This window comes from Anas acuta, chromosome 4 (genome assembly GCF_963932015.1).
Source record: "Anas acuta chromosome 4, bAnaAcu1.1, whole genome shotgun sequence".
NCBI lineage: Eukaryota > Metazoa > Chordata > Aves > Anseriformes > Anatidae > Anas > Anas acuta.
This window is the reverse complement of record NC_088982.1, coordinates 23,055,823-23,078,574: the sequence shown is the minus strand read 5'-3', so window position 1 is coordinate 23,078,574 and position 22,752 is coordinate 23,055,823. Positions and strand designations below refer to the sequence as shown.

Genomic DNA, 22,752 nt, shown 5'->3' with positions numbered 1-22,752 from the left:
CAATTTTTTGCAAGGAGCACTTCTGCTTCCAAGTAGTTTACTAGATGATACCTAATTCCCATCGTAGATCATTTTTGCTTATTTATCAATACAGTCTTTTCACATGCAGTTAGTAATACTTCTGCGTCAGTGCTATCACTGATAAATAGCCATAGCTGCTCCTCATGCCTTGCAGCCCCTAATTCCTTGCCCAAGTGTCTCACTTTGGTAATTAAAATCCATACCCATTCTGAAATTTCTATCCCACACTATAATTTCTAAAAGCAGGAGGAACACTGCAGATAACATTTGGGAAATGAGGGGTGTTGATCGCTGTGACCACGCGAGGCTACAAAGAAGCCAGTGCAAATAATTCTCAGGTGACTGAGTTATTTCCTGACTCTTAGGGTTTTCTCAGGTTAAAATTTGGAAATGACACCACCAGGGTAAAATCCTGCAAATGGATATACATGGCTTCAAAACTGCACTTTCAGAATGAGTTTAGTGTTTTTTTAGCTTCGCAAGTATGCAGCCAACATACCAAGCTAACCTGCCGATAAATGCCATTCACGTCAAATACGGAGGCACCGGCACCGTGGAGGGAATGCTGGCAGAAATCCCATCTCCAATGAGTAACATCCCTTCTAAAAATTCACACCCGTTTTCTTTCAGAGCCAATTAAACATTTTTTTTCCCAGATTATTGCTAGTTATATCTTTGCTTAGCTTGCAACAATGAGCTGCAAGCATTTTAATGCCCTCCTTAAAGGAAGGGCTCTTAAAGCACGCAGGGATCTCGGATGTGAGAGCAACTTGGGAGAGCTGGAGGTGTGGGATTAACTCAAGCCAGTGCGATGCCCACTTTTTTTGCTCATTTAAGCATTCGTGCCAAGGCAATTTTCACTTCGGAAATCAAAGGTTTTTGTCATTGCAGGCATGATTTTCAGATCTGCGGTGTTTGCACAGAGGGTGACAGCGCTGTTGAATTAGAAGCGCTGGGGGGGCCGGTGGTGGGTGGTGGTGTGAGGGAGAATTGCGAACACAGCCGGCTTATCTTTAGAGGCAAGAAATGTCAGAGGTGCCACCGCCTTATTGATGGTTTCCTCACGCCGGGTGGCAATACGCTCCGGCAACTTCATCCTTACGGGTGGGACAACACCTCCTGAGTGCATGCAAACAGCTGGTACCACGGCTAACCTTAAAAAAAAAGGCTTTCGGCAGCTAATTAGGTCTAATATGTGTGACCCTGACTTTATGGCACTAGAACTGCTCTGGCCAAAAGAGCCTCCCCAGTATCACAACCAGTAGCACCACCACTACCAGTAGCACCACCACCTCCACCACCACAACCAGCAGCACCAACACAACCAGTACCAGTACCACCACTAACACCACCACCCCTGCGGGCCCTCCCGGCTCCTTTGGGGACGGGACTTTGAGGAACCCCCCCGGGGCCGGGACACGGGGGCCGAGGGGCCGGCGGGCGGCAGGGGGAGCTGCGGCGGGGCCGAGCCGTGCCGTGCCGAGCCGGGCGGCCGAGTTACCTTCGGGGTTGGCGCTGATGAAGACGCGGACGCTCCTGCCGCTCGGCACCAGGTGGGCCGGCAGCGCCGCCAGGTTGCCGGCGAAGGCCGCCCGCCGCAGCGCGGCGTCCCGCGGGCAGGGCAGCCTGCCGCCCGCCCCGGCCGCCCACATGGCGCCGCGCCGCAGGGCTCACGGCAGTCCCCGGCCCGTGCTGCTGCTGCTGCTGATGATGATGATGCTGGCGGCGGCCATGCGGCCCCTGCGCTGCCTCCTCCTCGGCGGCGGGGAGAAAGTTTGGCGGCCGAGCCCGGCGGCGGCGCGTCTCGTCCCGGCGGGGTGGGCTGCGGGCAGCCCCGCGGAGCCCGCTCTCCTCCGAGCGCTTCAGGGCCCCCGGGCCGGATTTTTATAGGGAAAGTGCCGGCGGCGCATCCTCCGGGCTCGCAAGAGTTCAGCGCCCTCCTTGCGTCTTCTGGAGCCGCCCGCGCAGGAGTCCCAGCTGCGGAGGTACAACGGCAGGATGCTCGTGCTGCTTCCCCCTTCCTTTTGTTCTTTGCCTTTTTAATCAGTTATTTAATCGGCACGACCGCTCTGAAGAATGAAAGGGGCCGGTCGCAGCGAGCGGCGCCGGGCGGCCCCCGTGCAGCAGCAGCGGGCGGCGGGGCGCCCCGTCGGGCGGCGCCCAGGGGCGGGCGGCGGGGGGGCGGCGGGCCCGGGCCGGGCTGCACAGCGCAGGGACCGCCCGGGGAGGGGCCCGGCCGGGCTGGGGAAGGGTTAGGGTCGGGGATGAGTTTGGGATAGGTTGGGGTTGGGTTGGGGTCGGGGGGATGCGGGGGGTGCCGGTCCCAGCAGTGCCGCCTGGGCAGGCGGGTGTGGAGGCGCCTGAGCGCGCTGGAGGGGCTGGAGGGAGAAGTGTGCGAGGCGGGCGGTGCTGCCTATATAGCCCGCCGCACGTGGGCAGCGCCGCACGGAGCCTGTGCACGGACAGCAGCGCGTGTGGCAGAGCGGGCGCGGTGCGTGGCGTGCTACGGACCGAGCGTGGTGGGTGCCCGGCTGAGCGCTGCTTCAAGGCACGGCGCCTTCTCCACCCGGCCCTGCCCTGCTGGGACCCCCAGGGCAACCCTCAGCCACCCCCGGACTGGGGGAGCGAAGCGCTCGGCTCCCCTTGGGGAGCGGAGGTGGGGGCTGTGGGGTGCCCGGGGCGCTGAGCACAACCCTCGTGCACCCTGGTTTCTGCAGGGCGTGCAAAGTTGCACACCGTGTGTGTTTGCATGTGTGCGTGCAAGGGAGAAATGCTGCTGCTTGCTCACTATTTCTTTATCAGTTCCACACCCAACACATTTGGGGCCAATTCCAACCGAGGGGCAAATTTTAAGATATTAACTCTCAGGTAACGTTCCTGGGAGCTTGGCTGGGCAGGGGAGTGCATTTATGTGCAGAGAGAAAAAGTATACAGTGAACATCACAACCATTAGTATTGCAGTGTCACCGGACAGAAAGCCCGTGGTGGAGTCGTGGAACAATTTCAGAGTGCCTAGGAATTGGAAAATCCCCCTTTCAATCAAAAAGCCTATTCCTGTAGGATTCTGGGGTGTCCAATAAGGATAAAATCGCACTTGAAGCCTTTCGTGGTAGGCGTGCGTATTTCCCTCCTCTGTGGATTGCCTGATGCTCCATATAAGACAAGCCTGAAGCTTTGGTATAATTCAGTTAAAAAATCTGACAGTCATGAGATGCAATTCCCTAGGAAATGAGGCTTCATATATGTCACTGCTTACACAACTATTGGGCTTATCTGCACCTCGCTTACCCTTTGTGTAGCCACTGTGCTTAGACGTGCCTTTTTCTGGCTTGTGTCACTAACAGGTAATTTCTTTAATACGGGGCTGAAAAGCAGCTCCTTGAGGCTGCAGACAGTTAATGAATGCATGAAGGAAATGATTTATAGCGTAGGCTGAATTACATCTTACGTACTTTGCTGGGACTGACTGTCAGCTGGGCTATCTGCCTTGCTCCTCCAGCACAATGTACCAGGCAGTCCCTAAATACAAATTTCTTGGGGGAAGCAGCCCCTGGTAAGGACGCAGACTCTCACTTCATATAGCTGCCACCTTAGAGCTGTCACCAACAAATTTCTCAGGCAACTTTTTTGGGCTCCTTGGGCTGCTCCTTTACCATACCAGCCCTAACTCAGTGGGTTTTGGGGACTCTTTTTGGCAGTCATTTTTACTGAGTTTAAAACTTGAGCTTGCATCATTTGGATTCCTTTGGAATTTTGTCTTTGACATCACTGACAATAGCACTGGCTCTTAACTGAATGTGTTGTCCCACAAGCCCAGGTTGGATGAAGAGGGACCAGGCTCATCATTTCCAACCAGTCGCCAGCTCCCATGGCAGGGACAGCCGCACTGCATATGAAGCAACCAGTCCTTGCAGCTTGCAGGCTCCTGCCGTGCGGCTTCGAACCTGTGCTAATCCCAAAATTGCCATTTGGAGCTGTAAACTGTAAAGTGGGTTGCCTTTATGCATGACTCAGCTTCCTGCCGTGGTAGCTTCCACCGCTGGGAAGGCTGAAGTGGGCAGGTGCCTCAGGGTGGTCATCTCCTCAGCTGCCCAGCCTCAGCCTGCCTGCTGTCGGGGCTCAGCACCCTGCGATTTGGAGTATATATAATGCCGGGAAGGAAGCACTGTGAGGCTGAAACAGAGAGGGCAAAGAAATGAGTACAGAGAAATTAATTTACTGCTTCACCTGAGACTTTGCCAGTATGTAGGCACTCCAGGCTAACTCAGTTTGGAGATTAGTTGGTAGCTTCTCTTAAAAAATAAAAACTTTTTTCAATTCAACAAAAAGAATATCCAGGAATGTCCTTCACATTCAAATACAAATCATTAAGAGGATCCTGCTGTGTTTGCTGTAAAAGCATACATCAAAAATATGTTATTAAATTGCATATTGAATAACAGATTTTCTAAATTTTATAGTTCAGCAAAATATACTACTTTACAAGACACATTTTAGAGCCAGTGTTTGTGTCTGAGTCCCGAAGTGGTTAAGAGGAAGCTGCCCGAGCACAGATTTGCATCCTTTAGGAACCATTGCAAGCATTGCCTGGAGGCTTGGTCCCCAGGCTTCCCCACTGACCTTATTGGCATGGAGCAGGTCTTTAGGGTCTGACATTGAGGTTGATGGCTCACCATTGTGCCGAACAGGAATAAAACCAGACCTGTAATTCTACAAGAGCCTTTGTATAAACACCCATGACTACTGGCTTGATCCTGAAAAAAGGTAGATCAGCCAAGTGGCAGAGGATCTCTACTGGTGTGCATTCAGAATGCATCTTCCCCTTTTACCTGAACGTTTCTCGGTTATCATTCTGGCCTTATTTCTTCCAAGTTCAGATATATCTGAATAAAGCTACAGACAGCCTCCCTTGGTAAAACACATGGGAACAACCGAGCTATTTTATTTCCTGATGGCCTGATCCTGCATTAATTCACACTGCACAGCGCTTTACCTCTTAAGTCCCAGAGGCGAGTGTAGCTCAGTAGTACTGATCCACAGAGATCAATACAAAATGCACCAAGTTGTTTGGCTTAAACCTAGCATGAATAAGTTTCACAGCTTACAGACGGCTGTCTGAGGTAGCATGGCATTCTGAGATCGGTTTTGTGTAAAATTGAGCGCTATAGGGTCAGCTCTAGTAATCTGAAGAGCTTGGGCAGTACCCTTGGCAATACGCTATCGACAGGGTTGCGATAGCTGTGAGGAACCGATTTATTCTGCCTGCAAGCTGAATTTATGTTCTTGTGCATATGTACTTCAGTGTGTGTTGTGGGGTGTTGAAAAGTGTTCAGCAATGGTCTGGTTTCACTCTCACAGGAGTCAGCAGGGACATGCTCAGCAGTTCTGCTGAGGTGGAGGCAGACCTACAGTAACCACTTCTGTATGTAACGGGGTCATAATAGCAGAGTTTTTTATGGCATCTTTCAAATGGAGCGCTTTGCCCTGCACTAAAATACAACCGCTGAGCTAAGACCTAGGTACTTAAAATACTCCCTCAGGTGTTTAGCGCCTGGATGTGCCAGGGGCAGCATGTTCAGCCTTCCTATTGCCTTCTTTCCCAAAATCTAGTTATTTGCAGTGCCTGGCAGGGAAAAGTTTGAGGTCAAGTCAAAGATCCAAGTGTAGGAATCAGCACATTGACCACTTGCATGCAGAAGCCGAGGGACTCCTGCGCAGAGTTGCATCCTCTTAGTGAATGCTAACCTAAAGCTGAGTGGTTTTTGCAGCTCCCTAGCAAGCTGGCCCAGTTTTAGGAGCAGGCAGTTGCCTAGAGCGACAGACGAAAGGAGGCAATAAAATCACATTTTAAGCAAGAAAGAGACCCTGTGACTCTGCGCCTGTTCCTGCCTGTTTAATGAGGGCTTGGTGCATCCCCCAGGCATCATCCTCCCCGAGCTGCCGAGGTGCCAAGGCCGAGCAAGCTCCTCACCACAGGAACTGTGGCCACGGTCATGTTGTTTGAACATCCCAGCTATTTGTTCTCATCTCTGCTTTAGCTTGCTGCTGCTGAAACTGAGGGGAGAAACTTTCTGTGTTCCTTCTCTGCACCTTCTTCTTAACAGGGCTGTGTTGCTTTTGCAAGGGTGGTTGGATTGGCAGGAGAGCAGGGGCAGATGTGCTGAGATGAGAGCTCATAGGATTCATGCTTCACTAAAAAAAACCCTGTTATTATTATCCTTGCAAATTAGGAATGACAGGCTGCCTAAGCTTACTGGGTTTATATTTATGTCAAGAAGCTGATTGCAAGAAATAAGATATGTCCTAGCAGATCTTACATGGTACTGGGTTCCCGTAAGGACCTTTTATAGCCATTTCGGGGCTCAGTTAACTCTACTTGGTTTATACTTCCTATTTCTACGTAGTTCTGAGTGCTGAAAATACGTGTATGTTCAATTTTTTTAGATTTTGCAACTTTAGTCAGTTGCTGCCTCACATCATGAGGAGAGCTGTGAGAGGCAAATTGGCCCACATCGGCCCACTGCAATGTTCTTCAGCTTTCTCTGAAACAGCTGGTTGACAACATCCAAAAGAAGATGCTAAACTACATAGGCTTTGGTCTCATAAAATGAGAACAAGTTTGAGTTTGTGCATTTTTAGCCCACAAATACATTTTTCCTCTAAGTGAGTCTGTAATGAAATCCTGGTAACTTCTTCCTCTATGTTCTCTGCACAGTTTAGTAATACTAAAAAAGTTTTCCTTTTCCCTTTTGCTCATTTGTATTTTGAATATACAATACAGAATATGTGTCATAAAATAATTTCTGGATTGTACAAGTGACGTAGCTCCAATGTTGGTTCCTATATTTTCCTGCCAATAAATTTGGATTTTGGACGTAGGTGCATAAGGTTTCGTCTACCTGAAGTTTTAAGGATACAAAACTTCATGATGGTGGTGACTACTCAAATAAGGATATGGAACATGTAATACAAGGATGTAGCATCCGGCATTTGGTTTCTTCTAGAAAGTCTGCATACACGCACATATCTAGGTACAAAAGTAGCTACCCTGAACTTAAGTAGAAAATGGGCACGAGCTCCTGATTTTGTTGAAGGCAGTGGGAGTTTTGCCACTGACTCAACTGGTTATACAATCTGAAAACCTACAGGATTCGGGGTGAATATTTTCTTCCAATCTTTCTTAAAAGCTGGAGTAGAAGAAGCCATTTTTGGAAGTATTGTAATAGATGGTGGATTGAAGTTTCCTGCATGATAGTAAGTGTTAAAAGGAATTAGGAGGAGGTCAGAGACTGGCAGCTCTCAGAGTAGGAAGGGCATGGAGTGTGGAGAATCAGAAACAGGCTTTTTGATCACTGCAGTGCAAAATACTCTTTTTTTACTGGCCTCAGCTGAGACTGCATTTCCAGTTGCAGGGAGGAGGCTGGATGTCCCGCAATTGAGAGACAAATATCCTTCCTTTATTTTTTCCACAGCAGAGTTTTCTTTATATTTCCTTGTATGCCATTGTTACACCATTGGTGGATCTCTCTGTGTTCTTACCAGCATGATATTTAAGCCTTCAAACCACATCGTTTCCATAAGTGCTGAGGAGGGAACTCTAACCTGGAGTAAGAATTTCCAAACAGAGAGGTGTAAGAATAGTCCTGGTTTTCAGGAGCTGCCATGTGGTGTAATTATGCACTTGTACAGTATACGGAGTAATTTATATTTCAAGGAAAAAGGGAAGATAATACCTCCAAGCTGGTTAGTTTTGTGTCTTTGTAAGCACAGGAGTACTTCATTCTCACCTCCAAGTCCCAGTCTGACTTGCCAGCTGGCATCGGCAAAAGGACTTCTACTTTATCCTAAAAACAGTGCACCACCAGGAGCCTGGCTTAACCCCTGTAACGACAATGGTCTGGGTATGAGAGGTTTGCTTTTCTATCATTTTCTTCTTTTTGAGGTTCTGTAGAAACTCTGCAATCTAGCAAAGCAAACGTAGCCTTTTCTATTAAAACATTACAAGTGGCTGCACCACACCACATCTTTATTTTTATCTCTTATGTCACACTTGATTGAAGGGTTCTTTGCAGCTAAAATAACATGATGAAGGCATGGAAATTATTTTTGTCTTACTTTCTCCTGGAAGATTAAAAGAAACCTGCTTTCTCACACAGAATTCTCATACATAGATGTACGCTCCCTAGGGATACATATGTGCACAAATGCCCACACACACTCAAAAGAAACAAAAGGACGTATGTATTGCTAAATTCACACAAGAGATATGCAATGTTAAGATTGCAAAGATAGGCTTTCGACTTTGTTCATGTAGCTTTAAATTTTGCCTTGTTGCACATATACATTATAGCAGTCCTTAACTAGCCCAGTACTCTGTTTTAGCACCCTTTGATATAACTGTGCAAAAGAGGAGTTCCTTACTGTGTTCAGCTCTCGGTCAGCATGTGCTCAGTGGCATACTTGCTGCTCACTGTTCAGACCCCGTCTGCAGATAGATACAGCCTTTTTCTCCTCAGCTCTTCCATGTCTTTTCCCAAGATAGTAAAGATAGTAAGTACATAAGCCCTTCCAAAATATGAACTCATTCTCATAACACCCAAGCCAAAGAAAGTTTCATTACTAAAACACACTCATTAATACCAAAAGTATCTGTTAATTTTGGATGCCCTTTCTGAGATACCAAGGACTGCTTTTTTTTTTTTTTTTTTTCCAAAGTAACTGGTATTAGATACCAAGTGCAAGTAGCAATTTTTGTCCCCATCAGCTGTAGCTGAGTGTGTTTGGGTTATTTGTGTTCTAAGCTTCAGACTTTCAAGTCAGGTACTCAGAAAACAAAGAGCCTACAATTAATGATCACCCATGAAAAATTTAAAAGATGTAATTAGCATCCTAGGAAGTCCACGGTGGAAGCCAGGAAGGAAGGAAATTCCCTTCTCTCTCTGGAGCAATATTCACTTTCTTAGCCATGAAATGATTTTTTCCTTTCCTGTAATTCCTTGCCTCATTGCTGCACCTCCTAACCTCAGCTAAAAATAAATCATGGTCCTTTGACAGCAATCTGCTTAGTTTTACAGTCCTGCCTCATCCTTAAAGGTTACATAGTTACAACAGAACAGGCAAAATATCCTCCCATGCATTTTTAACTTCTTATTCAATAAACTGTAATTTCCCTCCTCAGCTCAGCATCACAGATCTTCCCACATTTCCCACAGAAGGAGGGAACCTTCTGCGTTCAAGGTTGTGTCCATTGCCTCTTGTCCTGACCCTTGTCTTCATCTTTTTGGCCAGCCACTCACTCCTGGCTTTTTTGTCCCTGCGCTTTTTATTTGTCATTGCTTTGCTTGGTTGTTTTGAGCTCCTCTTCCAGGTCCCCATCAGCCTTCCCCTTCCCCTTCGCCTGCTCTGCTCCCTGGCAGGGGGGGTGGTGGAATGGCTGCTGCCCATGCTGCTCTCTGGTAGATGCTTCTAGCATCTAAAAGATGAGCTTTGGTCTTCCAAAAATATGTATCGGTGGTGGTGACATGCAAGCTAAAGTTCCACATGGTGAGAGCTTTCGAGATTATACCTAATAGCTTCTAGATCTAGAAAATGCTTATGGCAGCAAAGAACATTACACTCCCTCTGAGGAAATGAAATCCAAAGAAAAGCCAGAACGTAAAGGAGGAGGAGGGACAGAAGGCCGGGATGTTTCTCTGAGAGTCGGTCCAAGTTTCTGTGCCACTGCTTTGCAGAGATTGTTGTGGCAAGTAATCTTGGACTCATGTTCAAAGCAGCAATTAGGGGGAGGCTGAATCAAGTGAGCATGTACATGTCTGCAGCAGAGTTAAGAGAGGGCCATCTGCTGTGCAGCATTTTGAGAGTGTTTTCTAAGTGAACTACACCTGCTGCACATGTGGTAATTAAATTTGACATAGAAGAGTCAAAATATTCCTGCAGCAAGGTTGTTGATGAATAAGGCTTACCAATCTGATTATAGACATTTATATGTTTATTTGTGCACATTACATGACAAATAAAATCACCACTCTGATTTGTTTGTGCTAATAGAAAATAGACCCATTTGCACTCCATTGTTAATGTGATTTTTTGGGATTTATTGACATGGCAAGTTTGTTTTAGACATATGAAGACATATGAAGACCCAGGAGAGTGGGATTGCAGTAGTAACATTAATTTGTCATCTCAGTGCTAAGAAGGAAGAAAAAAAAAAAAAAAAAAGCTTGCAGAGCTTTGTTTTACCTGCAGGGGTTCTGAAGGAGCAGCTGTCACTTTTTTTAGTCTTATTTAATATATGCCATCATTTTTCATCGTGCTCCCGAATTGATACTGCAGCTATGCTAGGGGAAAAGGAAGCTCTCCACCTGCTCCAAGTCCAGAACAAAGTGCTTAATCTTGGAGACAAGCACTGAAAGCAAAAGGGAGTTTCTCTGTGTGAATCTAGTTGCTCTGTTGCAGAAATAATGGCAGTGGATTTCTGTCTCTAGTCTACTGTAGCTAATACTGATTTCTGTAAGCTGATGGAGCATGCAGTACCCTATTACCAAATGCCATCACAGACATGTTTTGTAACCACTGCCATGCCACAGTTGCACATAGCTGTGCTCTGAAGTGTTATGAAGGCCCTCGGGCAGCCTGAATGTAAAAACATTTGGTGAAGAATTGTGAAGACAACTATCATCATCTGGGGGGGAGTTTTAATTTGAAATAAGCTTTATTCCCAAATAAAACCTGTCATTTGGGTCTCTGTTGCCGTAGAATGATTTTTTTTTTTCCTACAGAAGCAGGAATAGTTGAGACTTATTGTTAGCAGCTGATCATTGGTAAGCCATTTCAATAACTCCAGTAAGCCTGTTTCTTGAGTTCTGTATGTCTCGTTATAAGGAATGGCTCCAGAATCTGCCCTTTCACCAACGTGCCAAACTGCACATCCAAAAAGGCTTCAGAGACCCAGCTGCATGCTCCCGGTTGTATCAAAGGTTGCTGTCAGTGTGGTATCTTCTCTTGTGCTTTTCTCATGAAGAAAATCTTTGTGTTTGGGGCTAGATGGGAGCAGCAGCAGGCACCAAATTGGGACGAGTGCTCCGACACTCACCGCCTGCTTCCTTCAGGCACAAGCATCCAGATCCCACTTTGTCAAATGTGCTCCGAGCAGGTAAGTGTGCTGAGCGTGCGATTTGATAGTATCTTCTTCTCTTGGCTGGGCTGTCTGGTGGGTGCAGTCACTCCTTTTTGAGGCTTCCTGCATGAGATGGTTGGCAGCTGGTTTTGCAAGAGGCACTGCTTTCTTCTGTTTGTCTGGGTGCCAGCTTAAACTGTTTGGACAGCTTTAAATCTTTCATAAAGTGCTTCTTCAAGTAAAAGCTTTGTTTTAAGGTGTCCAACTACCCACAAAAAACTAAAAATAATAAATTACGTCCGGTGCCTGCTCACCAACTTGCTTTACAGGCTTTTCTGTGGCCCTCTTCAGTTGGCAGGAGGGGGGCCTGGGGATGCTGAGCATCCAGGGATGTTTGGGGCATGTCTGGGAGCCAAGCTCCACATTCATGAATCTTAATGGAAGTGGCTGAAACTCAAGTTCAGTTCTTACCCTTTTTCTGTTAAAAAAAAAAAAAAAAGAAAAAAGAAAGAATGAAAGGAGCTCACAGCCTTTTATCATACAGCCTAAATTCCTTTATTCATGAAAGCACATAAAAATCATGCAGGCTTAGGAAAAGTGCCTTCCTCAGAGGCCATGAGCAGCCCCGTTGATTTCTTTAGGAGATGGAGCACAGCTAGAGCTGGGATGAAGCCCTCAGCCTCCTGCTAGGTTGTATCTTGCTTGTGCACATTCAGTTAAACAAATTGCTAAATCTGAGTCAGTTTTTATGGCTTTGTAGTTTTGTACAAAGTATTCAGGTTGCAGATTGTTACTGGAGTTGAAAAAAATATGTTATTGTGTGTAATAATAAAGTAGACAGTAAAATGGATTTCCTTTTAGGTTTTCTTTGCTCCAAATATGTACTATGTATTTTCTTCAGCTCACTAAGAGAATAGTCTACTGAATGAGGCATGGTCAGGGTGTCGGGAGCCTTGGATTTAATTTCCAGGCCTGTCAGAGTTTCCCTGTGCAATGACTAAGCAAGTCCATTAGGACTAGATCTGCAGAGAAATTTAAGGCTATAACTCCAGGTGAGGACGATCCTTCTTCAGCTGCTGCTTAATCCTTTATTCTGTAATTGCTAATTTCGGTCACTCAGCTGTATGATTTCTGAGAGTAAAATTCCCAAGAAAATAATTCTTCCCATGAATTTTCAGGAGCCAGGGGGTTAAAGGTGAGACTGAGGGCTGAGTAGCTTTAGGAGTAAGCTTATATAGTTTCCTTATTCATGAGCTGTGAGGGTACTAACATACAAGCTGTAGTACCTCCTCACCCCACAGGGGTGCTGGAAGCATTAGAGATCATGAGGAAAAGGTAAGCATGAGTCCCTTTCTGGGCAGAAGTGTGTTACCTCTGGGTACTTCTGTATGTCCTTACAGAGTTCAATGACTGTGATCTATAAAAAAGAGGAATTTAACTAAAACTGAAATAATCTAAGTTACCAAGTCAGAGTTTAGCCAAGACAGTGGATTTAAATCTACTACTTTCAAGATGATTGCTTTTGATACTCTTGTAATACAACTGCCTAAGATGTCATTTAGGTTTTCACCTGGAAAACAGCATTTCAGTCCATATGCTGTGCTAAATTTGTCCTGTGGCATTGAATCAGTGAGAGCAGATAGGCACTACAAGTTACCATGGCACCTCCTGGGCGATTTACCTCATGGTTCCCTTGAGGAGTGGTGTCTCTCATGTGAGTACACACACCACTTCCAGGGACAGTGCGTTTGTATTAATGGTGTTCCTTTTTGGTTTGTTTGTATTGTTCTCAGATATAACACCAAAACCGAGCTTTTCAGATCACCCCTTTTCCTCTGAAGACACAAGCTTCCTGTGTGAACGTGTGGGCCTGACCCAGGTGCTGAGGCTATCGGCATTGCTGCTTCTGTCGGCCTCTGAGGAGCTGCTTGGCAAGTAACGTGGGCACAGTCTGATGGTATTTTGGGAAGCCAGTAGCTCCCCAAAGGGCTTTCCTGGATTTAGGAATGAATTAAAGTTTCACTGTTCATATTAAGGATATCACAAAGGTCGCTTGCTGATCTCCAGAGGAGACAGGCAGCTGAACTGTGCAGGAGATAAAAGCTCTCTGCCAAATAATCCATTGAGCAAATAATTGGCTGTGCCTTCAGACTGCCGTGATACCATGACCGTTAGGAGAAAACATCACTGGAAACGTCCGAGCATGGTAAAATCTCACAAAATTCAATCTCAGAAGTTACAGACTCAGGTATGACAGTCAGGTATGACAGTCAAATGCATGAAGCTGTTTAATTCTATACCCTTTATTTAAGAGCTTTTGTAGCATTTTGCACCAATACAGAAATAGGTGGCACCTCAGAGCTACTACATTTCAGTCTCGCTGAATGTTTCCAGGAAGCACTCAAATGATCAATGGAGACATTTTTTTTCTCTTAGTCATAGACATTTAATTTTATGTGTATTCCATATAAACAGGATTAGGTTTAATCAACTGTAGTTTTCTTAAGTGTGAGTTATTTTGCTGTCATACCTGCGCTATAATTTTATTAATGTCGCAATGGATACTTAAATCAATATCTTCTGGTCCCACCTGCCCTGCTTTCCCTTGCAAATAAACAGCCATGCTATAGTTAACAAACAAGTGGATGCTTAGGAACAGAGGTGCCTTTTCTTCTGTGGTGTGGATTAACTTTGCAACCTGGAAGTGGCAGCAGCAGAAGGGCAGGCACCCCTATGTTATGGTGGGCTCACCCACGTTCTTGCTTCAGTCTGAACTCAACTGCAGTTTTGAGATATCTCTCCCAGTTGTCCCCACTTCCTGGGTTTGGGCTGGCATTGTCAGAAGTCTCAGGGTGCAGGAATTGGAACCCTTTCAGGTGATACTAAAGCAAGCTGTGGCATTCAGCCCATGGGGCCAGATAGTCTGAAGTTAAGTACCAAAATCTAAAATGTGTATGCTGTTGGTATCAAATTTTCTGCATCAACAGTTTTAATCTATGGACCTACTGCTTTTCATCCACACTACTTGCTAATGTAGCGAAAAGTACAGGCTTTTTTTATTGATGATTTCCAGGTAGCAGGGAACAGAAAGTATCCCTCATCTATAGAGTGACAGAGACTTCGAGATTTGTATTTTTTCAGTAGTCAGAACAGAAATAGCATTCTTATGCATTATTGCTGATTTATTTAACTTGCACTATTTGAATTCTTGTGCAATTGAAAGATCAGAAATAAGAACGCCAGGAAATAGTTTAATCTGCTTCTCCAGTTTCTCTCTACTGCTAGATAATCAGTTTTTGATTGAAAATGTGACCATTGTGTTGTCAGCGCCTTTGACTTGTTTAATTTTAGTTTCCTCTGTTTCACTGTTCATGACAAACGAAATCACCTATAATGAAACTTATGGAACGATGGTTCTGTGCAGCCCAGCTATGTGCATTGTCTGCTTACAGCTGTGATAATCATAGCTGATAAACTAGGTGATGAGGACTACATAATACACAAATGCATGCACACACTTGTATATACGTTTATGATATACATAGGACTAATCCACACTGATTGATTACATCAATCCAATATATTGCAGAGAATAAAGTCAATGTTAGGCCTTACAAATGGCAAATGGATTTTTTTTCATAAAACTTTCACCTCTTACACTCTGTAATGGGGTGTCCACAGAACAAAATGCAGAGAAAGTGTAGTCTGTATGTTTAATTCCTCATAAGGCAAGAGAAAATATGTTCCCTAGGTCCAAATAAACCACTGTTTCATTGACTTCAAAACATTTTGGCCATATAAGTTCAGCTCCTTTGAGTCCTAGCATCTGCCTTACTGGGGCTGGCTTCTGTGTCTGGCAGGATGTATTGCATCTCAAGGAGTATTTTCATTATGATTACTCAAAAGGCCATTTCTTTATAGGACGTGTTATTTTCTCTGAAACCCTCTTTTCTTGTACCCCACAGGAAAGCATCAGAGTGAGATATGTCATGAATTATTTTTGGAGTGACTGGGTCAGGCATGTGGCAATAGTTTATTGTAAGTGCAAAACGGTGTGCAATGAATAGAAGCAGTTTGATATGATTTTCTGCTTGTAGTGGCTTTTCAGTCTCTAAAAAGCAAAACTGAGAGTATATATTGAAGTAGAAGCTCAAGTGTTTTCCTATTTTCTGAGTTGATATGAGCTTTATGTGTCTTTAAAGCACAAGGCTTAGGAAATACTCTTATTATGAGGTGTCTGTTTCAGTACAGCCAGGCATTCAGCTGTGCCTGCAGTTTTCAGAAGATGAACACATGACTGAGGAAGAGGAAGACCTGTCAGGAAAAGAAGCTGGGGTAAATCCAAGTTTTCAGGAAAACAGACTCTGGACCTTGGACCTCCTTATGGACTCCTCAGAGAGAAGGCCACCTGGGAGGACTTGCAGAGGAAGATCCGGACTAAGGTCTAAAAGAGGTCTGTTTTGGCAAGGACAAGAGAGATGGCTTAAGAATACATACAGCTGGAAGAGTTCCTGGGAAACAGTAAAGCAGGTCAGGTTTACTGCTGGTATCCTATTGATATAGGAGGCTAAGTCTCCAGCACTACATTGTGAACATAGTCCTCATCCCCTGATGATGTGGTGGTGGTGGCAGAGAAGGACTCCAAAGCTTTAACAGAGGCTACCAAACCTTGATATGACAGGAGAAAGGTAGCCCTGAAACATGGGCTTACTGGGAACAGGCAATTTGCTCTGTGTGTCTAGAATGCTAATTTTTTTCCTTGAAAAACAGGAAAGCATATTTGAAGACACTGTAAAGCCAGGTAGCATATAGCTGTCATTTATTTGTCAGGAAAAAAAAAGGAAAAATCTATTTTTATTCTTGAGCAATCTTTTCACTTTCCTTCTTTTAAAACACAATGACAGTTAATGATTAATAGACACAGTCCACAGTGCTGCCAGCAGGAAGCCAGCCTGAGTGTGGGGGAAGTCTAAATAATTGAAGGGAAAAGGTGACAGAGGCAGCCGTTAGTTCTTCTGGATAAGAAAGGCTTCATTGCCTGGCTATTTGCCCAAATAAAAGGGAGAATTTACCATTTGAGTAGTGTGATCTGTAGATTTCATGGTGGACTTTTCTCGGAGGCAAAGAAAACGACAGGGCTCAATGTTTCTAAATTTGTAGAAATTGATGCAAAACCTCCTAATTTTTAGTTGCATTACAGCACTTACACCATAACCAGCTTGTCAGAAATAACTGGGCAGGATTCCAGAAACAAAACTGAGCACCCTATCGCAGCATACCGACGCCCTATAGCAGCATGAATCATGTAGCACTGGCTAGCTGCCTTCACAGAGTGACTCTTCTCCATGGGCATCCTGGTGGTTGTGGGAGACCCTGCATACTTGCAAAATCAGGTCTGTAATTTTACAGGACTGAGCAAATCAGAGTGGCAAATGTCAAGCTGAAAACTAACTCCAGTCTTCTCAAGCTGGGCAATGAAAAACAAGTGCCCAAAATAAATAAGCACTTTTCAAAGAGTAGGTTTCAGTTTGTTTGCTGAACTGCACATTCTGCAGCTCTAAGTCATGGAGATAAGCGGAGGGAGGATATTGTTTCAGGTGCTCTTCAGGAGAATAGAAGAACCTTTCCTTCAGTTTTGTGGACTACTGTCTCATCTGACACCTCACATAATGTAGTTTCCTTTCATTTCTAGGCAGAACTTGAGAAGTGCCAGGAAACAAGCTGTCCTGTTTTCTACAGGAAAAGTTTCCTGGAGCCTAATTAGTCTTTTTGCACAGGCAATAACAATAAGGCAATTGTTAAATGATGGCATTTAACTGGTGATGTAAAATGAGATGGTGGTGTAACGAGAAGCCATCTGTTAGTTCCATGTGGTTGTTAGAACTTACAGCAGTGACCATGAAAGGATGCAGGGGCCATGCACTGGAGCTCATGAACTGCGTGAGCCATTTCTGGGACATTTGGACATTGAGCTCAGTCTTTGCTAACTTCAGGGCTCTCCCCATGGCCTATGACTGTTCTAGATATAGTTTTCTTGAAGAATTTGTGTCTGCTAATATCCTTCCTGATAGTCTTGTAGCCATATCATGTTGCTCCTTACACTAACTGATTGGCCCACTTCTATGTAACTTTTATGAGAAGGGGCTGGTGTTGCCCAGAGTCTTGTTTTGGCTTACATTTGAAGGAGTGTGTGGAATCTATTTAATGAGACCCTGTTGTGCAAGCTGGTTAGGTGACTGCCTAACACCCTGGTCACGGAGGTGACAGTTAAATGCTGGAAGATTTCGGAACAAGTTTTTTTTTGTGCACATATATTTTACCATAACTCAAAGGAGCTTCCTAAAAAAATCATTTTTCTCTAACATTTTTCATTGTGTCTGTCACTTGCAGGTGGCAATGAGCTAGCACCTTTTCATGTTGAGATTCTCACTCTTGAGCCATTTAATTAGGATAGTGATGTTGTGCGGAGAATAAGAATTGGAATTAATTTTTAATATTTTTGCATCCAGTAACTCCTGAATGTTTTGGAAAAAAATCTATAAAAATGCAAGGAGATCTGCCATATGTCATCTTGTACTTAATAGCCTGCTGAAGAGGATATTGTTATTGCAACACTTATTTCTACACCAGCATTCAACTATTTACAGACATTCTCTATTCTTTCATCAACGTGTAACATTAAGTGGCTCTCCACAACCATGTCGGGTGTGTGCTGGAAATGTTCCAGAAAGGTATTGAAACAACATAAAGGAGAGTGTAATAGAAGCTAATGACCTTTTCAAGTTTTGTTTTGTTTTGTTTTTTAACATGAAGGGGAATTACAAATGTATTTTGGATTTGTTTCCTAAAAGCATCACACTCAGTCCAAGTGATAAGAATTGTAGGAATGAAGGCTGAAGAGAGAAATTGGAGTTAAGGGGCTTCATGTGAGAGCAGAAAATACTAATGATTCCTTGGATGTCAATGAGAAGGAAGGATGTCAAAAAAGAGAAAAAGAATTTATTTAACAAGCAAAGTCAAGCAAGAGAAGGTCATGGAGAAGAAAAGAAGCCATGGCTGTGGCAGGACAAAGATAGCTGAATGTACAGGAATGCACAGGAGCTCCATGATTGAGACTCAGAAGCATTTAGCTAAGTTACAAACAACAGCTATGTATGAATGGAAGTCAAGGATCTATTTTGTCTACTACATCCATAATAGTATTGCCTAGAGGCGTTCTGCCTGCAGAGACTCAGGAGGTAGCAGCAACCTTCCTACAGTGTAAAAACTGTAGGGAGGTCGTGTCCTGATCCCACAACTACTTCCCATCTGGTAACGCTGAGATGATTTTCCCTCCCTGTTTAACAACCTTGCATTGAAAGGTGGCTGCTGTCAGATACCAGAGTGGTGTCTAAAGGAAGACTCCCAAGGGACTTTACAAATTGATGTGAGGGAGGAGCAGGGCTCCTGCCAAAGAGCAGCTTAAGGGTGAAGGAGGCACCGGAGACAAAGGCTCAATCTGAGGCCATCCGGGTATTAAACAGGGAGGGGACACACCTAGCCCTCACGGAGGGTGAGCTGGAGACTGGTCGCTTTTGGTTGTCTGAAGCAAAACTCACGTGTCTACTGCGATTTTTTTAGAGGAAGTGGCATAGAATTATTTCTTTTGAGCAACAGTTTTTATTCAGAGATTTTGTATATTTAAGCTCTTGACAGCAGATCTAATGTTCTTGCTAATAGAGCTAAATTACAGAACAGAGGCTTCATTTTTATTATATAACATATTGTAAGTCTGCAGTGGTTCTGAGTGAGACTGGGAGAAAAAAACAATGTTGTGTTAAGTGTGTGACCTGTTTTGATTGCTACATCTGTCATGTTTCTCTTCCAATCCTGATTTTTCTTTCCACTATCTTAATATCTTTGAGTTTGACGAATTATTTCTAAACACAAGGAATGATGAAAACTACAAGAATTGGCTCTAAGACTGCTTAGTTATTGCATTGTGTGAGGATAGTTTTCTTTAATACACCACCTATTTACAAAGTACTCAGAAGCTGATTTATTACATCTCATGGGCACTCTGCATTTCTCTGGATATTTTGCATTTTCTGCATTTCTAATGGATATTTTCCTTAGCTCCTGTGACTTCTGAATGTCTGCTGTCATTTTGGACTGTGAGAAACTGATGTACCAACCAGCTTGCTTCAGCTGATGAAAAAGTCTGTGTTAGAGGTAGGTACTACCAGATCTCCATTCCCAGACTAATCTTTTAAATCTACATTAAGAACTGGACTGGAACCATTATGGTTTTTGAAATTTTCTATGCAATTTCTTAAAAACATTCATGAATTTTCAGAATTAAATTTGCTTGTTATACTTTGGAGCTATTATGTGAAATCAAAACTCTTGCCAAATTTTGCGGTGGCCAATAAAAAGAGTGTTGAATTCAATGAACTGCTGTCTAAAATCCCAGCATTTATGTTTTTGGCTAGAGGTAGGGATTTGAGATTCCAGAGCTAGAGTCTTGGGTTTATTCATCCAAAGATCCACCCTGAAGGTGTGGACATCAAAAAAAAAAAAAAGCTCCTGACTTTGGGAAGGTCCCAGTGATGGGCACATCTGGGCCATTGAGGACTCTTGGTTGCACTGAGTTGCATGCCTTAGAGCACTTGTTTAGCGTTTGGCAAAAGCTCATCAATCCATAGGTATTTTTACTAAAACAGTTTGTTCCACATTTTCTGACAAGTATTCATCCGAACGTATCCAGTGAGTTTAATTGCTGAGTAACAGGAGCCATAATATTTCACCAAGCATTCCTACAACAATAGGATATATTTGGGTCAAACTACAGCATGCATCTTCAGTGCTAAATTAATATCCTCTCTGCTATTGTTAGTTCAGGCAGCTTATAGCTAGCTGAAGTACAAGAGAAGCTAATATTAAAAATTACTGAGCAGTGGCTAAAATGGCCAGTGAATTGGTAATGTCATGTAATTATCCTGAATATTTGTGAAGGCACTTTTATTATCTATTCAAGTTACATATTTTACATATATATAGAAAACCACTGCACTATGACTTTGGACTGATTTACGTGGCTTTGTCTTGTTGGAATTGAATGCAAGTTTTATGAGAAAAGTGACCTTGAAATGTCCAACAAAAATTATTCAGAATGTTCCAGTATTCAGAACGCAGCTTATGAACAAGGATAATTCTTTGTTGAATTAATTACAAATGATGTAGACAGTAATTCAAACATATATTTCCTTGAGGCACCTAAAATCAGATTTTTTAATACTTTTATAGTAGATAGCTGTAGGTTTTCTAGGGAATTAAGCTTAAGTTCCATATTGTGTTATCACTGCCATATGGATTATCTTTGCCTCACCCACCTAGACACCACAAATTGTTGGTGACAACATCCCTAGCTCCTGCTCTGATTCCATGCTAGATTATTTTAAAATAGAGATAGTGATGTTTCAGAATTGCCTCTTGTGGATGTGATTCTGCTGTGGGAGCACAGCCTGACATAATAGCATAGCTACTTTACTATATTGCTTGGAGGATAAGATTTTAAACACCTGTTCAGATATGAATGATACATTTACTTCTCATATCTCTACACTGAAAACTCATTTTGCTCTGAAGATAGAAGTAGTTCCTCCTGCCAAATCCCTGAACACCCTCATTTCCATCCAGGAACCTGTTGACCTCTCAGAAGCAATCTGTTCCTCCCAAACTCAAATCAGCTGATTCCAGATGGAATGGGTCCATGTGTTAGAGCAAGTTTTTGAAGAAGGTGATTGAACTAAAACTACATGCATGCCCTGGTTGTTACTCTTTATAATTGCCCCTAATATATCAATCTGTTTAAAACAGATACCTACTGAGTAGTTATAGCCTGCCTGTGTGGCAAAAAATATGTAGGCCTTTAACAGGAAGTATGTTAGCCTTGTCAAGAAGTTATGAAACAGGGTGGAAAAGATTTATTATGTACCTTTAGGGCAAGTCACAAATATGCTGGAGGCCAAATGCTGGATGAAGAACAAGCCGTTTTGATCTCAACAAAGTTTTCATAGTGCATCATATTTTTTACCGTGTGCTCAGATGACCCCAAATCCAGTGTGTGGTAACACTATTAACTCTGGTAAGTACATATGATTTTGGAGTTGTGATACAATTAGTTGTGAGAAGCTAGTTGTGAGGAAGAGCATACAATACAAATGAAAGTGTGTTTCTTGAACTTGCATTGAGGTAAGCTCTGTATGTACTAGGCCAGACCTATACATATAGGTATAAATCTATAAATAATATGAAAATGACATGTAAGGGGTATACTCTATATAGTCTATGTCTGTGGAAGTAATTCACACTCTGTAGTACAGAAAACAGAATTTAAGAAGCTACAAGAATGTTTCATTCTCCTAGGACTATCTTTGCTGTTATGAAACCAAAGCCTCCATGTTGACACCCAAGTTTCTTTTCTGTACACTAAATATAATTTTGAGTGCAAACTTTCTTTAGAAGTCAGAAAGCTCTTCAGAAGAAAAAAATGTTGGCGAGTTGGATATTGTTGAGCTAAATCATACTGTGCAGACCTTCTATGAAAAATTAGCTCCAGAACTTACTGTACTGCTTAAATGAGGCCTGTAGTTAAAAGCAAAAATATTTGCACTATGAGCAGATTAATTCTATTCTGCAGGACATGCCTTTAGTAGGAATAATTCTTCAATGTCAGTTTAGCAACAATTTTTTGTATCTGCCTGAACACCTCTTCTGAGATAGAGCTGGTAATCCATCCCATTAAAGACTTAAATACTTCTTTTATACTAAAACATTTTTCTTTATTCCATAAATATCTGGTGGTGCTTATTCTGAACTGAAGTGGGATATACTGCTTAATGTGACATCGTGAGCTCTGAATTTAGAGACGATGAGTGATGTCAAAGTGTTCCTTTTTCAAAGCAATTATTTTGATAAAATTTTCTTTAATACATTGTGTAGGCCTATTAAAAGACCTGTCAACACTGCAGAGGCCCAACATAAATTTTTCATTTCCACAGATGGATTTATCAGAGATAATGGATAATTTTTTAAATTTTGTTTCAGAGACTTCTAGCGGAGCTAATCCCAGCAGAACAGTGAGCATAGTGCTGTTCTAGCATTTACCTGAGCATTTAGCCACCATTTCTGTCTCGACCCAAATCCCCAACTGCACTGACCTCTGCAAGGGCTGGGCCTTTAGGATTACCTGAAAGGGCATTAAAGATAAAGCAGGAACTGAGTTTCCACTTTAGCCAACATGTAGGACTCAGCTGACCTTCTTTTGAGAGGTTCTCATTAATTTCAGTGGATATTGAAGTACAGCATCTCTTTCTCCTCCCCAAACTAGACTAAACCTTCTTCCTTCCCCCAGTTCCAATATCCCAAAATCAGGGGAAGAAGTGCAGATGGGGAAACTGTCCTCTTTCAGGCTTCTTGGAATGGGATTTATCCAGTCACCAGGCGGAATTTATGTCTCCGTCTCCTTAAGATAGAATACAGAGTGTCAGCAGAAGCAGTATCTTTGTGGTAATTATATTTATATGCTAATAAATGCATAGTGCTTGCTTTACAATAAAATAGAAGCTGCATTT

The 22,752-nt window shown here is 43.4% G+C and overlaps 1 protein-coding gene across 1 annotated transcript in view; it reads right to left on the bottom strand.

The window, feature by feature from the left end:
* The window catches only part of NWD2 (NACHT and WD repeat domain containing 2), a 57,791-nt gene extending 55,686 nt beyond the window's left edge, over positions 1-2,105 (bottom strand). Inside the window, exon 1 of the mRNA XM_068680089.1 lies at positions 1,523-2,105. Within this exon, the coding sequence (XP_068536190.1) occupies positions 1,523-1,673 (151 nt within the window). The 5' untranslated portion in view covers positions 1,674-2,105. The remainder of the gene's footprint in view (positions 1-1,522) is intronic.
* Positions 2,106-22,752: the final 20,647 nt, after the last annotated feature.